The sequence below is a fragment of the Dromaius novaehollandiae genome, chromosome 3 (genome assembly GCF_036370855.1).
Source record: "Dromaius novaehollandiae isolate bDroNov1 chromosome 3, bDroNov1.hap1, whole genome shotgun sequence".
Taxonomy (NCBI): domain Eukaryota; kingdom Metazoa; phylum Chordata; class Aves; order Casuariiformes; family Dromaiidae; genus Dromaius; species Dromaius novaehollandiae.
This window is the reverse complement of record NC_088100.1, coordinates 55,518,332-55,537,415: the sequence shown is the minus strand read 5'-3', so window position 1 is coordinate 55,537,415 and position 19,084 is coordinate 55,518,332. Positions and strand designations below refer to the sequence as shown.

Genomic DNA, 19,084 nt, shown 5'->3' with positions numbered 1-19,084 from the left:
CCAAACACAAAAGTAGTCCAAACAGGGTATTTTGAGAAGACTCTTAGTTGGCTCCAAGTACTCAAAACCCATTGCTATGCTACTGGGCTTTTTGCCTTTCTTTAAGTTAACATTATTAAAATGGATATTTCTCCAAATGAAAATGATTGACAGATGGAGGCATTACTAGAAAACATAAAGATATTGTTGCATGTCACACCTATTCTGGTATCATTCTGTTGCTTCCCGTTTGGTAGTATAGTGCTCATGTGTCTCTGGTGTGTTGCTCAGCAGCCTGGGAGCAAACGTGGGGACAGAACAGAATAGTGGGGTGCCTCTTCTGGCAGTGGACAGCAATTACGTCAAAGTACACGCAAAATGAAACAGCACCCTGAATTACACACAGCCCCCAGCTCTCTAACCATTTTTCACTAGTTCTCTAACCTCCTTCTTTCCTACTCCAGCCATAAAATTAATGAAGACTTGGTGGACTCAGTATTCTGCACGGTGTTTAAAAGTCAAGCCCCATCATACTGATGTGAATTACCTTCTTCAAGTAGTTCAAGTGCATTCCTCTTTATTTATCCGTGTTTAGCTACTTCTCCAAAGACAATTCTTAGAATTCTTGATCATGACACTTAAGCAAGAGTATTTTATAATAATAAAAACAATACTAACCCTAAGCATAGCATATGGTATGTAGAGAAATGAATATGTTGGAAACTTAAAATCCTGTGGTTCCTCTTCATTTTTTTTAAAAAAATCAGAGGAAACCAATAGGTTCTATGTTAGGACTTAAAACTTCAGTTCATAATTTCATGTGAAAATCAACAATTTCACACTATAAGGTAAGTAAACACCTTTTCCAGGATATTTATAGTTCAGAGCACTTAAATGGTTCATCGCAAGTAAGTCTGAGCATCAATTTAAGTAGATTGCCCAGGCAGATATACTGATTCTTTTCTTTCTCTGAGGATTGTCTGTGAACAGGCTGATTTTATACATTTGTTTACTGCAGTTAACATTTAAACTCTTTTTTTCATTTCATGTATTCTTTTGAGTAGTCAATATCCATTAGGCAATTTGCTATCCAATCTGACCAAAGGCAGAATTCAGTGAGTTGCACAGTAGTGTTTTTTTCTCCATGACCAGTTGGATTCTCAGTATAAACTATTCCCTACTTCAGTCTGAAATTAGTTCCACTTAGTGAACACATGAATTTCAACTGATCTCAAACTCCCTTTATATAAATGAAAATTTACTTACATATACCTTATAAAAATATTTTAAAAGAGCATAAATGTATCAAATTGAAATGCTCATTTGAAATTGCATACAAATCTTCTAACATTTTAATACTTATGCTATGAAGAAACGTGATACTGAGATGTAAAAACATTTCATTCAGATGTTATAAGCTGGAACACAGAATAGAAAGGGGAAAAAAAGAAAATTGGGAAAGAAAAGAACTAATATGACCATCTAATCGCTGATACTAAAAAGCAAAAACCATTCTATGAGTTGACAACCAGGTGTGTGCAAAGCGCAGGACAGTGCTGTTGTCAGTAAAGCTTGTTAATCAGGTATTCACAGAGAATATTAAGACATCTAAATTATACAGTCAACAGAACATAAACCCATGCATGGGTAGGAAGACGAACTCCTTGCTCTTCCCTTGCTGTAATTATGAACTATATCTGGCTTTTGTTCTGTTCAGGATATATAATTTTAAATCATCCTAACTAGAGATGAGAAGTAAAAGCTGAAGCACTTTCAAAGACTGAAATGCTGTATTTGCTTCTCTTGTGAAACATCAAATGCTGTTGTTTCTGAAACAAAGTATGCTGGTTGGAAACTCTGGCAGCTGCTGACTGCAACTGCCAGAATTATCTTCATGGCAGAAAGCCTGGAAATCTTAAAAGCTCTTTCTTGGTACAGAGTGGCTGGGATTCTGAGATTCCTGATGCAAAACCAAGGTTCCTTGTCCGGCTTCCAGAATCGATGCGTTGAGAAACTCACATTTTCTCATGCCTGAGATCTTCCAGTTGCAGCATACCTGGCCTTTCGGTGCAGTCTGCCTCACAAGTTTGCTGTAGAAACTCTAGAAACTTTGGGAACTCTGCTCCACTGCAACCTATTAGATGAGCTGGAGAAATGCCTGCTCTGGGAGAATACTCAAACCAAGATGTTTTCATTTTGCATTTCTATTTTGATAAGAAGGCATTTCCAACAAAAACATATTTTGCTGGAAAATTCCTAACCAGCTCTGTTGCAAGCAGTCTTTTAAAACAGGAGACCAAAAATCCCAAACTGAAAACTACTTACAAGGCTGGAAACTTACGATGAGCACTAGCTCATCTGCAAAAATGTTCTTGAAATTGAAGCCTCCACCTCCTGCAACACAACTGCCACTTCTTATACATTGTTTTTTGCTGGCTCCAAACTGGTGCCTAAAGAATTCTGTGACTAAATTCTGTGACTAAAGAATTGATTGCAAGGCAGCATTGTGAAAGGAAGAGAAATCCTTTTGATAAGGCAGTATTTTCAGAAAGCTGCCATATCAGGGCTATGTTGTTAACTATCTACTATCAGACTATGCAATAACTTGGTAGGAAGTATCTCATTTTCTAGTTTGCATTCTCTTGTGTCATTTTTCTTCAGACTTTTTTTTTTTTTTTTTTAATGTACACCATCCTGCACCCTCAGACAAAAGGTAAGCTGATGTGGTCCATTTTTATAACATGAAGAAACATTCAAGTGTGAACACAGACACACCTAACTCCCTTCCATTTCAAGCCAGCTCTTCAAATATGGACCCCCGACTTTTCCTCACAGAACTAGTTTCTAATTGATTATAATTTGGACAAGGAAATTAAAAACAATTAAATTAAAAAATATTTGAAAAAGAAGCTTTAAAAATGCCACTTAGATAAAAGACATACACCCAATACAGCTTCACAACAACTGAGTTGTTCAGAGGGAGTCTCACTAAGAGAAATTTCACATTCTGGAGCAGAAAGGGACATGTGCCCTTAGGTTTCTGCACATATCAATGGCACAAACGATTAACTAGCAATGTGATTTATCATTATTATTATCAAAGGTTCAGCAACCATCACTAGGATAAAGGCCCTATGAGATTAAATTCCATGCCAACAGAGAGTTTATGGGTCAAGCAGTTTGCATATCTGATTTCATAGGGGAAATATCCTGAAGTATGTGGCTGAGAAAGTAGTCCTGTAAAACCAATTGTTTAGCCTGTACAGCTTGCTCTGCTGGAAATAATGATAATGTCTGCAGCACAGACACCAGCACGGTCAAAGTTTAAAATATGTAGGTATCAATCCACTAGCAAGTGTCAGTAAAAAAAAAAAAAAAGACTCTTACTGACTTCAGTTTATACTTACCTTTGAGTATTACAGATGAGGACAAATTCTGCAGTATTTTCTCAGCCTTGGTCAGATGATTTAAAAAAATTAGATGGGTATGAATGACTACCAAGTGAAAACCAAGCTAACAAACAAACCCTCCTCCCCCAAACTTTCCTAATCTAGGGCCTGAATTAAAGTCCACTGAAGTCAGCAGAAAAGCTTGTACCGGCTTTGGTGATGTTAGATCGGACTGTTAAAATACACTCTTTTAGTGGACACTCCTAATTCTTCTCCTGCTTTTGTATAAAGGGCAAGATTCTCATCTCAGTCAAGTCTATATAAACCCATGGTTCATGGGCATTGCTTAGGATCTGTGCCAGAAAAAATGAAATTGAAACCTAGCAGCCAACTCGTATCTCCTCATTATGTTAAAAACCACTCTCTTTTAAAGCATGTTTCTTGATGTAATAGGAAGGTTATCATCTGCTCCCTTCCAGTGGAGAGACTCTGCTGTTATAATTAACATTAAAAAGTCATCTTTAGAACCATCAGTAAGTGAGGTGTCAGCTAGCATCATTTTAGGTATCTAGTGCTGGAAAGGTTTTAAATATCTTGCTTATTTGCACAGCCAAGTACTTTGTCACCGTTACTCTCCATGATTCTAAATCAAGATACCTGACTTCCTTGATTTACTTTGTAACATATGCATTTTAGCCATTTGGAAATTGTCACTATATCCAGAAACTCTGAATTTTTATAGCTAAATCTTGGCTTAGCTATAGCTAAATCTATAGCTAAAATAATGAATGAATTTGTCAAGGTAGAATATAATTGATTGTGCTTGGCTTGCTAGGTAATGATATAATATAGTGTGACTGGACCTGCTGGTGCAGAACGTAATCAGTATGCATGCTCTAGCAGGTGGAAAACATAAAATAAACTGCTTAGATTATTTAGTGAGAACGCAATTTGCTTAGAATGACTAAAGTACAACATATGGCTTGCAAATGAAAAGCATGAAATTTAAAAACTCACATTAAAATAAAGCTAAGGCTGAGACTAAAACATCAAAATGAACACTTTCCAAGCTAAAAAATAACAGTTGTGCAAAGTTATTACAATCCCTTACAACTGAAAAATCAGCCCTGAATTTCCTAGCACCAGTGGTACTGCCTCTGATAAGTCAAGGACAGTTTTTGGAGAAAGGGAATAATGTTACCTCAGAACCTTAAATTTCCTCCATACTATGCCTAGACATCCCTGTACATGGCATTCCTCACATTTATACTGCATCTTCCCGTTTGAAAGGCTCCACAGCTGTTTACCATAATGCATACACAAAGCATAGCTGAAACCCAGCTAGCAAAACAGCCCTTCAGATCTGCTGCACGGACTTGCCAAGAATCTTCCTCACACTGGAAGGGCAGTGTGGACCTCCTGTCTGTGTGCGGTGGGAATAAACCTTATGTGGGCTGGCTCATCACGGCCCTTGCAGCTCGAGTACTCCAGTGACCACTGATGTTCATAGAAACGAACAGACAAGGCAAAGCCCAAACACAGAGACGAGTTTGACAGAGATGAGATGAAGATGTAAAGTGTGATATTACAGGATAAAAAAATAAAAAAACCCAACATGATGATTACTTTATTTTTATGTTTTAGGTCTCTGATGGCCTTCCTTTTTCAAGGCAGGATATAACTGAATTTTGTTTATGAAGAAGATGAAATGATAACATATAGCCAGGAAAGTTTTGACCATCTGGATTGTGTAAAATAAATAAATATGATGAGAATTAATAAAAAGAGGATTGAAGATGAAGATACAGCGCTGTATACATAAAAGTTACTTCAGTAGCCAATATAAAGAGGCCAGCTATCTTTCCCTGTCTATTGGAATATTTGAACTCTATTATTTATTGAAGAAGAACTAAAAATAGACTCCAAGAGCTTTTATTTGAGAGATGCAAATGATTTTAAGAATGGTGCACCACAATCTACACATATAGCCAGTATCTATCTCAAGTTGAAAGTCATGAAGTGTTGCATTTTAATACAATATATAATTAATATTTTGAATTATCAGCACATCACCAGAGCTGTGTCAAGATAACACTCCCTATTTCTAGCTTCCATAGACCAATGCCTGGGAACTGCTGGATGCACTACAAAGATATTGGCATATAGGGTAAAGAATATAAATGCAGCTGTTTATAAACTTGCTGTCCTGTATGCCATAACATTGCAATTCAGTATTATAAAAAGATGAATGCTAACTAATCAAAACACTTCAAGTGTAATCGTCTCCTCAGTTTTATTTCAGAGGCTCTAAAGCCCATTTAAACTCATTTCCTACATTTTCCATGGATTTTCATAGATGTAATGTTATAGGTGCAATAAACCTGTCTGGTGATAAAAGTAGCAGCACAGGGAAAAAATCATAACTGTTTCTTGAAAGCCTCATAAAATTATATTCTGCAAGGGGCACTAAACCACTCAGTTGATTCTAGTTTAGCATAAAACCATTTGCTTCCTAGTGAAGTGGGGCTTCACCCATTGGTCAGTGCAGCAATAAGCAGAAGGCGCTGTGTATCTGAAGGAGAGGTACAGCTGGGCTGGGAATGAAACAGCTTTTGTGAATCCAGAAAACAAGCAGAGTACACAGTCTTAGGAGTGGAATTAATACAGATCGTATAATGCCAACGTATTAGATTTTACTATTGACTGAGAGTTGCACGCTTCACAGTTCTACTTCCTCATATAAAATGATATCTGATAGTAAACCAGGAAGAAAAGGAGGAGGTGATCTGGCTAAGGATAAGAACTTGGTAACTAAAGAAATAATTAAGTAGGCTTTTTAATCTGGACGTTCTCTAAATACAGCCTCCCTTTTTTAATTCCCGTGCCCTGTAAGCTTGAAGAGCAAGAAAGGAGACACTGACAGCTCTGGAGGTTGCTGCTATATTTCAGGCAAAGGCCCTCCCACAATGCCTTGACAAAGGTCTTCTGCTTGCCAGTGCTTCAGCTGGGAAGAACAAAGGAGCCACGGACAATGGTTATACAGGTTGTGGGATAAGCACAAGTCAAAAAGGAAAAGAAGAGATGAAAAAAATACATATGGTCTTTTTAGGCAATGTTCTCAGGAGAAACAGGGAGACATCTTAAGAGCATTGCACAAGGTGCTGGAGGGACCTTCCTGCTTCTTAATTTGGAGGGACTGTCTCAGGAAAGATAAATTCAAACTGGATCAGGTGCAGAGACAGACAGTAGCTGATCAGGGAGACAGGATGGCCCATCTTAAGAAGTAAGAATGAAAGTGTGTGGCTTGTTCTGACTAGCAGGCTAAGGGCTGAGAGAGGTTATTTTCTACTGATGTGTGAATGGAGCAAAATGCTAAGGAGACAAGGGGATATTTTATGCTAAAGAATACTCATGGCACAACAGCAAGTGGATCAAAATTAGCCAGAAGTAAATTTATGCTGGAAATAAGAAGGTTTCTAACTGTTGAAGCAGTAATGTTCTGCAAGTGGTCTCCCAAGGAGAGCAGAGGAGGGAAAAAAACCTAAATAGCTTAAAGTAAGAGTTTCATAAGACTTTGTGAAGACTGAACAACATGGTGAATTGCAGGAGAAAGAGATCTTCAAAAAGTTTCTAAATGGAGCAGTAAGGGAGAGGGAACCCCCAGCTACTTCAGAGGTGGAAGTCAGTCAGTGTATCAGAATAGGTGATGAGACCTTGTTTTTCACCAGAAAATCTTCCAGGTCTGAGCATTCTGTTCCTGTGGATTTTTTTCATTAGAGGTCTTAAAGGGAGGCTGAGGTGCTACTGTGGTAGACAGCTGCCATGCACATATAGAAAGATAGAGTGCATCAAGTTGAAAACACAGCCTTCTGCTGATATACTGAAATTGCCTTCAACAATTACAGACATAGGGAAAAGCTGAAATGTTTCCTGCAACTTCTGCCTTATAGGTGCTCAAACTTTAAGGTTTAGTTTTGCAATATTGCCTTGTCAGGCTTGAGCAAAAGTGAAGTCAAAACTGTCCAACTCCTGCTGCCTTCTGAGTCTCTCCCTCAAACAAAGTTTGATTTTGCTGAAATAAGACCACCACTATTTTCAGCATTAAATTCATCTTTTATTATATAATATGGACATTTTCCAAAGAAAAACTGGACCAACATAACTAAAAAAAATATTTTGCTATGGGAATCAAATAACACTATTAACAGGGGATAACAATTTTTAGCTAATACCTAATTTCAAACTTTGGATTTGAGGTGTGCTGTGGAAAGAACTGGGAACCAAATCACAGTGACACAGACCTGTGAACCAGCCAACAGCTGCTACTATGTGTTTTTGGTGAAGTTTTATATTCTATATTTGTTTTTGTTTTATGTCTGCAAAAGCCTTAAAGCTATAGGAGCAAAAAAAAAGGCAATGGGGAAAAATATTTTTGTGTTGGACTCTGAAGCTTTCAACTATCATTAACCCAGTCACATTCATTCACACATCACTATTATCATGAAAGCTGATTTAGGATCGTGTAGCCATTCGGTATTTTAAGGCTTTCATTTTTCTAGCACTTCTCCTGGCCACCATTTAAGCTATCAAGTAACCTCTGTCATGTGAACAAGTGTGGGTACAAAGCAATTGCCTTCAGCATCCTGATGTCATATGATGGCCACCGAGGGAGAAGCTTGTGAATAATGGAGTGTAATTCCTTGCAATTGGAGACCAAACAGGTGACTGTACAATCCAGTGTGTTAAATAGTAGATGACCAGAGAGAGAAAAGTTTAACACAAATCTGCTGCACATGTTGACATTTTTACATTAACAGGCAAGGCATTGGGTTAGCTGGGAGGAAAGGTGAAATTCGTGGACAGTTTTAAGTCGTAATTTCTTAATCAGCGTGAAATGACACAACCTTGTTACTGTGTATAAAAAATTCTATGGAATTTTCTAATGCTTTATAGAGGACCTTCCTTCCTGCTGCTATACCGAATCTGGTCACAGCAGTTGCAAGTTACTTCTGATGAGTAAAATGAAATTAATGATTCAGTTGCTGCTATACAGGTACTCAAATCTTAAAACCCATAACAAGAAGACTGAATTAGCAATTGGAAATCATAGAATAAAATCGGCTTTGGTGTGGGAAACATACAGTATTAAAAAAAATCTGCACTTTTACTGTGTAGATCTAAAAGAACTTGGAGGCTTCTTTTGTTTCATTGTTCTGCATTGATAATTCTTTAGGTATACAGTTATTACTCAAATATATTCCTCATTTCAACGTACCTTGTAGTGGAAGAGGAATAATCCACAGAAAAGGCTGTACAGATCAGCTGTGAGTAGGGAGAGGTTGACAGCAGTAGCACTGGTTTTCTTTATGACCACTGGCATGAAGCTGTAGAGCCCAAACATACAGGCACTAAAGCCAACATACAACAAGCCTGGGGGAAGAGAAACAAGAAACAAAGTGATCTTCCACAGCCTGCTGGAAGGACTCATGTTGTGAGGAAGAAGGACATGTTCTTAGAAAAGAATGAAGAATGCTTTTTCAAAAAACGCTGATTTAAATTATTGATGCACATGTATGTACGTAGACTAAGAGCCCCATTCTAAATATACATGAAAACAAGTGAAAAATCATATTGACACTGCGGTGGACAGGCTCTTCAGGCTTGCTCTCTCTGGTTGCCATGATAGCAGTGCTGTTTAAAACGGTTTCTTATATTACTAGTGGATACCTGACATCCAACATTAATTTGAATGAAATGGCACATTCTGAGCTGTGAAATCTAGTCTCTTAAGAAGCTGAATGTCCCCAACGCCAATTGAGTTCAGCTGAGTTGGGAGGAGCATGCTACATTTTGTGGGAATGGTACCACAAAATGAATGGAAAAGTATTTGCAGAGGAGTTATGAAGCGGTGGATGAATGTGCAAGCATGGCACTGAAGTGATCAAGGTGCCAGTTCTATTTTGCCACTTGACAAATCACTTCACAGTTTTGCACCTCTGTTCCTCTACCACTTTTTGTTTATCTTCCTCATTTATACTGAAAGCTTTCCAGAGCTGAGACTATTTCTTCCTACATGTTTACAGAATGCCTCACACAATTGGATTGTTAGACACTAATATAATAAAAACACATTACAGTAAAAATCTAATTGCATTTAAAAAATGAAATAACTTACTAGGAAAGATTTTCCTGCTTCAATCATTACTTGATAAATCCCAAGGAAATTAATCAATATGAACTTAAAAAAATAGCAAACACTTCACTCATCTGCTCTTATGCAAATGACAATTCTTATGCTACCATGTGCTGCAGAATTCCCAGCTGCTATATGCATGAACCTAAATTTAGACTCATACCAGCTCTTCAGAGCTTGTTGTTATCAACTAAAAGTTACAGAAAATCTGATTTCCAGAATTCTGAAAGGAATCAGCAGAAAATAAAAAAATAACAAAGCCCTGATGATTCTGTATCTGCTTGTGGATCTGCTTATTTAAAAACCCTTTAAAAGAAACTATCTAACGGACAAAATCAACACCCTTTGCTGCATTATGCTCTCAACTGATTGTATCATTTTACGGTATTGTGTTGGTGCTCATATTCTTTGGCAGGCAGCTATGTGCACTTCACAGGCTACTTTTCCAAGGGGCATTTCAGTTCCAGTGGAAAATTGCTTAAACTGTAGCTGTCCTATCAGGGGTGAATGTAAAGTGGCATTTCATTTACATCTTAAAAATACATGTAATACCCATGTAATGAAGAGATACAGGAAATTTTAGGGGGCAGGTTGTCCAACCTCTTTTAGACACCAGCTTTAGGATAGTGTGATTTGTGTATCATGTCTCTGCTGATGATAAAGGGAGTCTGTTCAGCTAGATCAGATGTTCACTTCCCAGACATCTAAAGTTGGTGAAAGGAATCCCAAACCATCTGTCAGTGCTTACCCTGACGAGTAAGGTCAGCACTTGGCCCGGGTGGTGTGAATCCCTGATAAATGTCTGGGTTGGGCACTTAGGATCAAGGGATCATGGGATAATTCAGGCTCGAGGGTTGCTCAGGAGGTCCCTGGTCCAACCTCCTGCTCACAGGAGGGTCAGCTGTGCAGTCAGACCAGGTTGCTCAAAGACTTTGTCCAGTCAGGCCTTGAAAGCCTCCAAAGATGGAGACGGTCTTTCTGGGCAACCTGTTTCACTGCCTCACTGTCTTTCCTTTTACCCAGCCTGCCTCTCTCATTTCAACTTCTGCCTGTTGTCTCTCATCCTCCTGCCATGCACTGCTTTGAAGAACCTAGCTCTGTCCTCTTGATAACCTCCCTGTAGGTAGCACCTCAGAAGTCCCCTTGAAGCCTTCTCTTCCACAGGCTGAACAAACCCTCTTCCTTCAGTCTCTTCTCTCATCTTAAGACTGCGCATCTTTGAGCAGATGTGCAGCCCCCTTGGACTGCTCTGAAGTTGCCTGAGTACCACTAGGACTATCACAACATACCTTGGAAACTTCTGTTTTAGCTTCCTGAGCATGCTGATTGAATGTTGCTTGTTTTAGCCTTGACATTTTTACTCCAAAATGTATTCTTTCATTGGCATGTAATGGGATCAGCTATGATTTATTTAAAATGGTTTATTGGAATAAAGACTATTCAGAAATATTCAAACCCTCTGTAACAAAGGACCCTTTCTGGGAGACGAAACTGGCTTTTCTCTTAAACAAAATGAATGTTTGCTTATTTGTTATTATTTCATGTATCACACTACAAACGTGTCACGGTCTCATATGAAACCACTAAATCAGCACAGTGTAATCATTTCCCTTTAGGTCAGATTGTCTGCAAGTATTAATACTCCTACCTTCAAGGATTTAAACAGAGTTACACTGATTTATACTAACTGTGAAGATGACGCTACGTATCGGAGGATTTCCAGAATTAATACCAAAAGGACCACAGCCTATTTTAAACATGACATCTAATAGGATGGCTTTAGAGCTTCACATTCCAAAATCATTTGCATTTTACATCAGCTGAAAGGTAGTTCATACATTCTTAATGACACAATTATGGCAGATGGCAACAGGCCACCCTGAAGTTATTTATTAGCTTGCCTGCTGTGACTTTATTGTGATCATTCAGAAAGTAGACAATTTAACTCTGCTGGACTGCAGGTTTAAGCCTGCCACAGTGGATAACCATTCAGGACAAGCAAGGTTGCGTACACCCTGACATAGATTTGTCCATCATTACGTAACAATCTTACTTCACTGCCAGTGTTATGGAAGAGACAAAGTACAGTGGAAGCCAGAGGAGAACACAAAACTACACATAATTATCACTGTTTTATCCTTGTTCAACTCAACCACATTTCCAGTTATTGCTCTAACAAGTACAAATCTATAATGCTCCTGCCAAGATGACTTTCTCTTTATAAAGAGAAGGGACTCTTCATAATTAGTGACTAACTCTGGATGACATTTTAATCATTTTAATAGCATCACAGAGCATGAAGTATGACTTTATTTTAATGGCACATTTAACCAATATTGAGTTATGACAGAACTCTCATGGAAGTATATATGGCATTTACACAACTAGTAGATTAATTCACTATGACCATTGCTAGTTCCATCAGTACCAGACTCATTACGTCTCTGTGCTCCTTATCATGAAGTATAAACAAGCAATGACGAAGTTATGTTAATGATCTCAGATTAAAGAAGTCCAATACACTTCCAGTATGCAGTGGAGCTTGTTTCTCAATAGATACTTTAAATTGATTTGTCATGTATTTTACAGCTCAACCATTAAAATTTCCAAGACTTCTAGGTGCAGTGTTTTGTCACAGATGCACTGTTTTTATTAAGGTATAAAATTATGAGAGGAAATGGTGAACAAAGCCTTAGAGAAACGACAGCGTATCCTGTAACTTGTATCTCCTGTTTTCAGGGATTCCCCATATTGTCTTTGTACACTTCGGAGCTGCTTTTTGATGCTCATTCTGAGACTAGGTAACAAGCTATTGTCAATAGATTACCAAAGCTTGAACCACCTTGCTAATTATATCAGCTAAGTAGTATTAGTATTCTTTTATTTATTCTGTTATCATAGATACTGAAAGAGTATTTATAGGGATTCACCTTTCCTAAAAGGTTGATTTGCTTTTAAAGAAAATAATTTGTTAAACTAATTAGAAGGGAGTCTTAGATATTAGAGCTTCCAAACTGAAACAAGGAAAGGCAATTCCCTGCATATTGAAACCCTGTAAGAGCTTCATTCTGCATGATGCCACCTAAAACTTGTCTAAAACACACATCAGCTATACTCCGTCAAAACTACTTCGAAAGCAGTTAACAATAAATTAACTGTAAATAAAGACATGGACCCCTTGGAAAAGAGTTTTCGGGCTATAATATCCATAGCAAGCATTTTTCCTGTTTAGCTTTTACTAGGTTCCATTTTCTTTCTTTTGCACTCCTTGAAAAGGCAGGTTTTTAATGACCACCTCATTTATTTGTCTCAGTGTTGCCCTGAATCTTAGAGCTGGAACCCCATTATTGTTTTACTTCACTGCTGTCTGAATGATTATCGTATAATATTCATATGCTTCTCCAGTGCCTAACCTAATGAAGGTATAGTATGGCAAAGGGAGGACAGATCATTTGAGCAAGGTTATGAGGCACGTGGCTCAACCTTTGGCAGTAACAGGTGAAAAGGTTGCAAACATTGGCTCCTGTTCAACTTCGTGCCTGCCTTCCTAAATACTGGCTGGCTCCATATGTTCTTCAGCAACCATTTTCAATGAGGTAAAGTATTTTCTTACCTATTTGCCAATCCCAGGGAACTTTCAACAGCTCTTTGTGTTCCATGATTGCACTATAAGAGAAGAGAAGGCAAAATTTTACGGAAGAGAACAGAAGTTAAATTACTTCCACTCATTCAATTCAAATGCTGGACAAAACAACATAAATAACCTTATAACAAAAAATCTCTGTAGGAACCAAATGCAGTCAGACTTAGCTAATCCACTCTGGCATTATCCCTGTGCCTGTGTGTTTGAAAGATCTTCAGACGTGATAGCATACAATTTGTCCTGGTTTATTTCCAGCTCCCTGACTATCTACCTCAAAGTGTCCACCTCCCTATATGTTCAATTTTCTTGTCATTTTCTGACTTAATATTCTGAAAGCTTTTGAACTTTAATGATTAATAATGTATCTGTCTGAGTTATTCACCCTTCAGAGTGGCTCTGCAGTGTCAGATAAATAGAGAGCTGAGTAAATCACTGACACGAGGTGGCAGGTATCACAGGCTGGCTTTGGGAAGAATACTGTGACTCTCAATGTTACACATTGAGAGAGAGATCAAATAGTCACAGCCATGAAAATCAGAAAACAAAACAAAGGATAGGCCAAGCTGCAAAAAGTCGACTTTAAACATCTTGTAAATATTACATGGCACATTAACATACAAGTCCCAGGTCCAGAAAATTTTAAGGAGGCAACAAAGTCATGTCTTCCCAATCCAGGGAAGTAGACCCTTAGACACTAGGATTCTCACCATCCATCTTCATTCAGCTAACTACCTTCTCTGATCTGTGATTTGCAGATAATTCCTGCTGTGCAGAACTCTGCATGCTAGTCTGGACACTATTTTAAACAAGTATAAAACATGGAATTACACAGATTGAAAAACAAAGTATCTAGTTCTAAAAGTGGCATGTGGGAGACCAAGTCTAGCAGTAGAACTGCAGGAACTCAATGCCTTCCAGACTAATCTTGTCTAGAAAGCTGCATCCTGGAAATTCTCATTTACTTGCTATTGATGTGTGGCAAATCTAATACTGGGTATAGGATAATGAGATTATTTAGTCTGCACAATAACTAAATTATAAGTGTCCTTGCATGCATAAGGTATGTGTCTCTTTTTTATCATCAATGGAACGTCATGAAAACAAACAGTAGCATCTCCTGCTGTTCTAGTAAGCAAAAATTTGATATAACTTGAATATACAAACATTGTTTTCATACCATTGTCTAGTCAATGCAAAAGAAGTATATGACAATATACTATGGTCTGTGATTCACTATGGTCTGTGAAGCAAAGAGGGGTAAGAGCACCTTTGCTAGAAGGCTGCATTTAGTGATGCTACATTTATTGGAGGATGGGACCACTATCACCTTTGAAAGGCTGTGGTGACTGGAGGACATCTTGATGACCAGAAAGAGAAAAATGTAACACCGATTTCAAAAAGGTCAAGAACTATAGCCTCATCAGCCTTATACTAGCCTTTGGGAAGATTATACAGCAAATCTTTCTAGAAGCAGCTTCCAGGACATGAAGGACACAGAGATGATTGAGAACAGCCAGCACAGATTTTTCATACCTGACCAAACTGACTGCCTTCTATAATAAGATGACTGGTTCAGTAGATAAGGGAGAGGGAATGGATGAGAGGTTTCCCATAGTATCCTTAGAGACAGGAGAGATAGGGGCTACATGGGTGGATTACCCACGAGATGGTTGGAATACTGGCCTCAGAGAGTAGTGATCATCAGATTGAAATCTGCTGTCAACTGATTACTAGTGATGAACCTCAGGAGTTGATACTGGGGCTGACACTGTTTAATATCTTCATTAATAGCCTGGAAGATGGGGCAGAACACACCCTCAGCAGAGGGAAGTTTGCAGAGAACAACATACAGGGCAGCAGGAGATACGCTGACATTTAGAGGGACTTAGACAGGCTGGGGAAATGGGCTGACAGAAACCTCATGAAGTTCAACAAAAGCAAATGCAAATTCCTGCATCTGGGATGGAATAATCCCATGCAACAGTACAGGCTGGGGGCTGACTGCATAAAAAGCTGCTTTGCAGAAATTAATTTTGGAGTCCTGGTGAACATCAAGCTGAACATGAGTCAGCAGTGCGGTCTTGCAGCTGAGAAGGCCAAGAGCATCCTGGGCTGCATTAGTAAGAGTGTAGCCAGCAGGCTGAAGGAAGTGATTCTTCTCTATTTAGCATTTACGTGACAGCAACTGGAGAATTGTTTCAAATTTTAGGCTCCTGAGAACGAGAAAGACACTGACAAATTGGAGGAAGTACAGTGGAGTTCCATCATGATGGTTAGGGGTCTGGAGCACATGGTAAGAGGAGATGCTGAGGCAGCTGGGTTTGTTCAGCTGGGAGAAGGCTAAGTGTGGGGAGGGGGAGGAGAATATAGTTGCTGTCTTAACTACCTAATGGTAGGCTACGGAAAAGATAGAGGCAAACTCTTCTTGGAGGTGCACAGCAAAAGGATGAGCAGCAATGGACGGACACAAGTTGCAAAATGGGAAATTCTGATTAGATATATGGAAAAATTTCTTGGCCACATACTGGAACAGGTTGCCTAGAGAGACTGTGGAATATCAATCTTTGGAGCTACCAAAACCCAACTGCACAAGTTCATGAGCAACCTGACTTAACTTTGAAGTTAGCTTTGAGTTGCTTTGAGTAGAGGATTGACCTAGATGACCTTCAGAGGTCCCTTGCAAACTAAATTATTCTACGATGCTGTGATTTCATCAGGCAGTATTATCTCCTCATTTGCTGGGTAGTTGCTATACCCCCAACTCCTTATCAGCTAATTTCTTCTCTCATTTTGATATCCTGTTCCTTCTAACTTTACTCACATTCAACCCACTAATCCTCACTTTCCATAATGCCTGGGTAGTTACCTGACACCTTAGCCCATCACTTGTCCAACAGGCACTGTCTGGTTTCATTTCATATTATATTCTAATGTCAAACACCCTTGCTAAACTCTTCTAGAAAACAACAGCCTACTTCTTGAAAGGCCTCTTGAAGACACAGCCCTAATGCCAAAACATGAACTAACATGAATCATCTATACTGTGTAAATATTTTTATGTATACAAGAATTAAAAGGCAAATAAATGCCTTTTTACTACTATTTTATTTTGATATCAGTGCACGTCAATAATGGATATTATTTGTGGGTGCTGTTTTGTCTTTCCTACATTGAATATTGTCCTACACACTTTTCATTCTATTCTCTCTTCAGAATTATTGTACTGCTCCCTATAAATCCTATGAAAATGAGACCTACGCCTTCAGTGGTATTAACGCATATACGTTCCCCATCCGCAATCATGCCAACAAAACTTTAACTAGTGATGCCTTTCTGAGACATTCCTTCTCTAAACTACTTCAGTCTAGTTTAGGTCCAAACTTGTACCAAAGTGGCCAGTAATTTTTCAAAGAAAGATTCTGCAATTGCAACCTGGGGAACTGGCTTCCTTTTGAACCAATTGGTATATTCAGTTAGGTTAAACCTCTGTAAAGTCATAACTGTGTGGCATCTGCTCCTCTGAACCCATTTCTGTTTCCTTCCAGCTGTGTCCTCTGTAAACAAAGATACCTAGTTCCAGCTTCACCTTCTTATCCCCACCAAAATAACTCACAGACCCTGAACTGCGACTACCTGCTTGGGTCAAGGTCGGGTAATGGCACTATAATTAAATTCAAGAACACAAGACCTGTACATGACAATTTAAACACACACAGCAGGACAAGGGCACCGCTTTGATGCCCTTAGAATCAGTCAGTGCCTACCTACCACTATTACTTTCAAGTAATAAAAATGTTTTCCCCAAGGATATTAGACACATTTACAAGCTCTTGTTTTTCCTTTTAAGAGTTTTTCATTTTTAAAAAAGGACCTGCCTGTGTGGCAGGCAGTTAATATAACTCATTTTAAGTCATGTGTGCAGATCCCACATAAAAATAACAAGCTTTCTGACTAAAGAAATAGAACTAGTTAAGGGGAAGTTAATGGGTCATTGTTTTCATCACTCTCTGTTCTTTGAAGCTGGGTAGCTCAGATATGTAGATAAACAAATTGTTTTTGACTGAAAATCAAAAGTTATTTTGCGTGACAAGCACCAGTGATGGATCTGCATTAAAACATGGAAATATTACGTAGTGACTTTTACTACACTTTTACCAGTCACAGTGTTACAACACTGGAAGCTACCTTCTAACTACTGAGCCTGCAGGTAACATGCACATTGGGTACCTGTGTGTATAGACATGACTCAGAAGTTCCTGAAATCCACAACACAATCTCTGAGTACTAAGAATTTTGAAGTGAAAAGACCAGTTTCTTGTGGACGTTTTCACTGCTTCTTCCACATCACAATGTAGTTACACAGAATGAACCTATTTGTAAAATACCTTCTCACAGGACATGTTTTCTACCTGTTTAGAAATCTAAGTGACTTTTTAAAAGTATGAAACAGAAGCGGAGAGAGTTGTAATCTCTGTTATTCACAGACCAACATGTGAGGTTTCCACTCACCTTCAAGCAATAAGACAGTGGGATGTATCTTCTACCCGTCCCTCCCCATGTGACAACTCAAGGACACCAACCATCAGAATAGTTAGATGAAAATTTCTATCATTATTCAAATCTATTGATCTCAAATAGTAAAACCAAGGCAAACTCTAGAAATAAAAAGTCCTACTCTCCACAGAAAACTGTTAGCTTTGAAGAAAGGCTTGTAGTACCACAAAGAAGGCACAGCTGCATTTATTTGAATGACCTTGGTGCGCAAACCTCCTCACTTACAGCTGAATTCCACTGAAGAAGGAGCCAAAGAGTCCGATCATGCCCAAGAATTCCACTCGACTCAGATTTCGGACGATATACTCCTCACAAACATTCGAGATGCCATATAGTGTTGCTCCACCCAGCACTAAGAGATCCCCTATCAGTTTATTTTCACCTAGGAATAAACAGGGTAAAAATCAGCGGATCTCAAAACAACAATCATTTGTCTAGAGCTGTTACAAGTTCCTCCTTGCAGTTCTGAATCCTGAGTCACTAAGTAGCCCACATCCATGTCAATAAATTGAGTGCAAATGTTTTGTCATTTTACCAGTTTTCACTCAATATCCCAAGCAAATCTAGCAGAGATGAAGGGAGGGCATTCTCTTTCCTGTCGATATGAAACTCCAGAAGCTAAGATAAATTTGTGAAAAATATAGAAACCAAGTAGCACCTTTCAAGAAAGCACCCGACAAGAAAGAGAGGGGGAAGGATGGGGTGTAGATAGGGTGATGATAATGACACAGATTTTTGAAAGAGGTTTAATTAGCACAGCAATACCTAATGCATGAAATGGACAGAGCAAAATATATCCCAGGTACCTCCAGGTATGTACCATTACTAAAACACTGTATGATCAAAGCATGTTTGATACCTTTGTTAAGTCTTGGAGGCTTTTATTATTATTAGGTGGGGGAGCAGCCTGCAGAGAGATTTGATCAAGTTCCAGCTTAAAAACTGGGGCCCTGGTTCTGCCAACTGATGCATGTCATTCCCTCTGCATATATGAGCCATTAAATGATTTCTGCAGAACAACAGCTTTGCAGAACTGTCAGATATTGCTACAGGACCTATTCCACAGGACTGGATATAATGGAATCTCCTTCGAAAAGATTCAGTAAAAATGCTGAAGTATTAGACTTTGCATTTTTTGAAAGAAACCTTGTTTTCTTTTGAAATATCTTTTGATATATTTTTTAATTTGCATAATAAACACCATAGAAAATAAAAATGATCAAAATTGAAGCAAAACATTCTGATTGGTCCAAAGTGATCTTTTTCCTTTCTGGCATTCTTTTAAGCCTTTGATTTTCATCCCAACTTACGGTTTTTAAATTACCA

General features: G+C 38.5%; 1 protein-coding gene across 2 annotated transcripts in view; it reads right to left on the bottom strand.

The window, feature by feature from the left end:
- The window catches only part of SLC35F1 (solute carrier family 35 member F1), a 258,606-nt gene that overhangs the window by 17,137 nt on the left and 222,385 nt on the right, over positions 1 to 19,084 (bottom strand). For both annotated transcript variants that reach the window (XM_064508919.1, XM_064508918.1), the window contains 3 exons: positions 17,984 to 18,140; positions 13,175 to 13,227; positions 8,644 to 8,798 (listed from right to left, as the gene is read on the bottom strand). In XM_064508919.1, the coding sequence (XP_064364989.1) occupies positions 8,644 to 8,798; positions 13,175 to 13,227; positions 17,984 to 18,140 (365 nt within the window). The remainder of the gene's footprint in view (positions 1 to 8,643; positions 8,799 to 13,174; positions 13,228 to 17,983; positions 18,141 to 19,084) is intronic.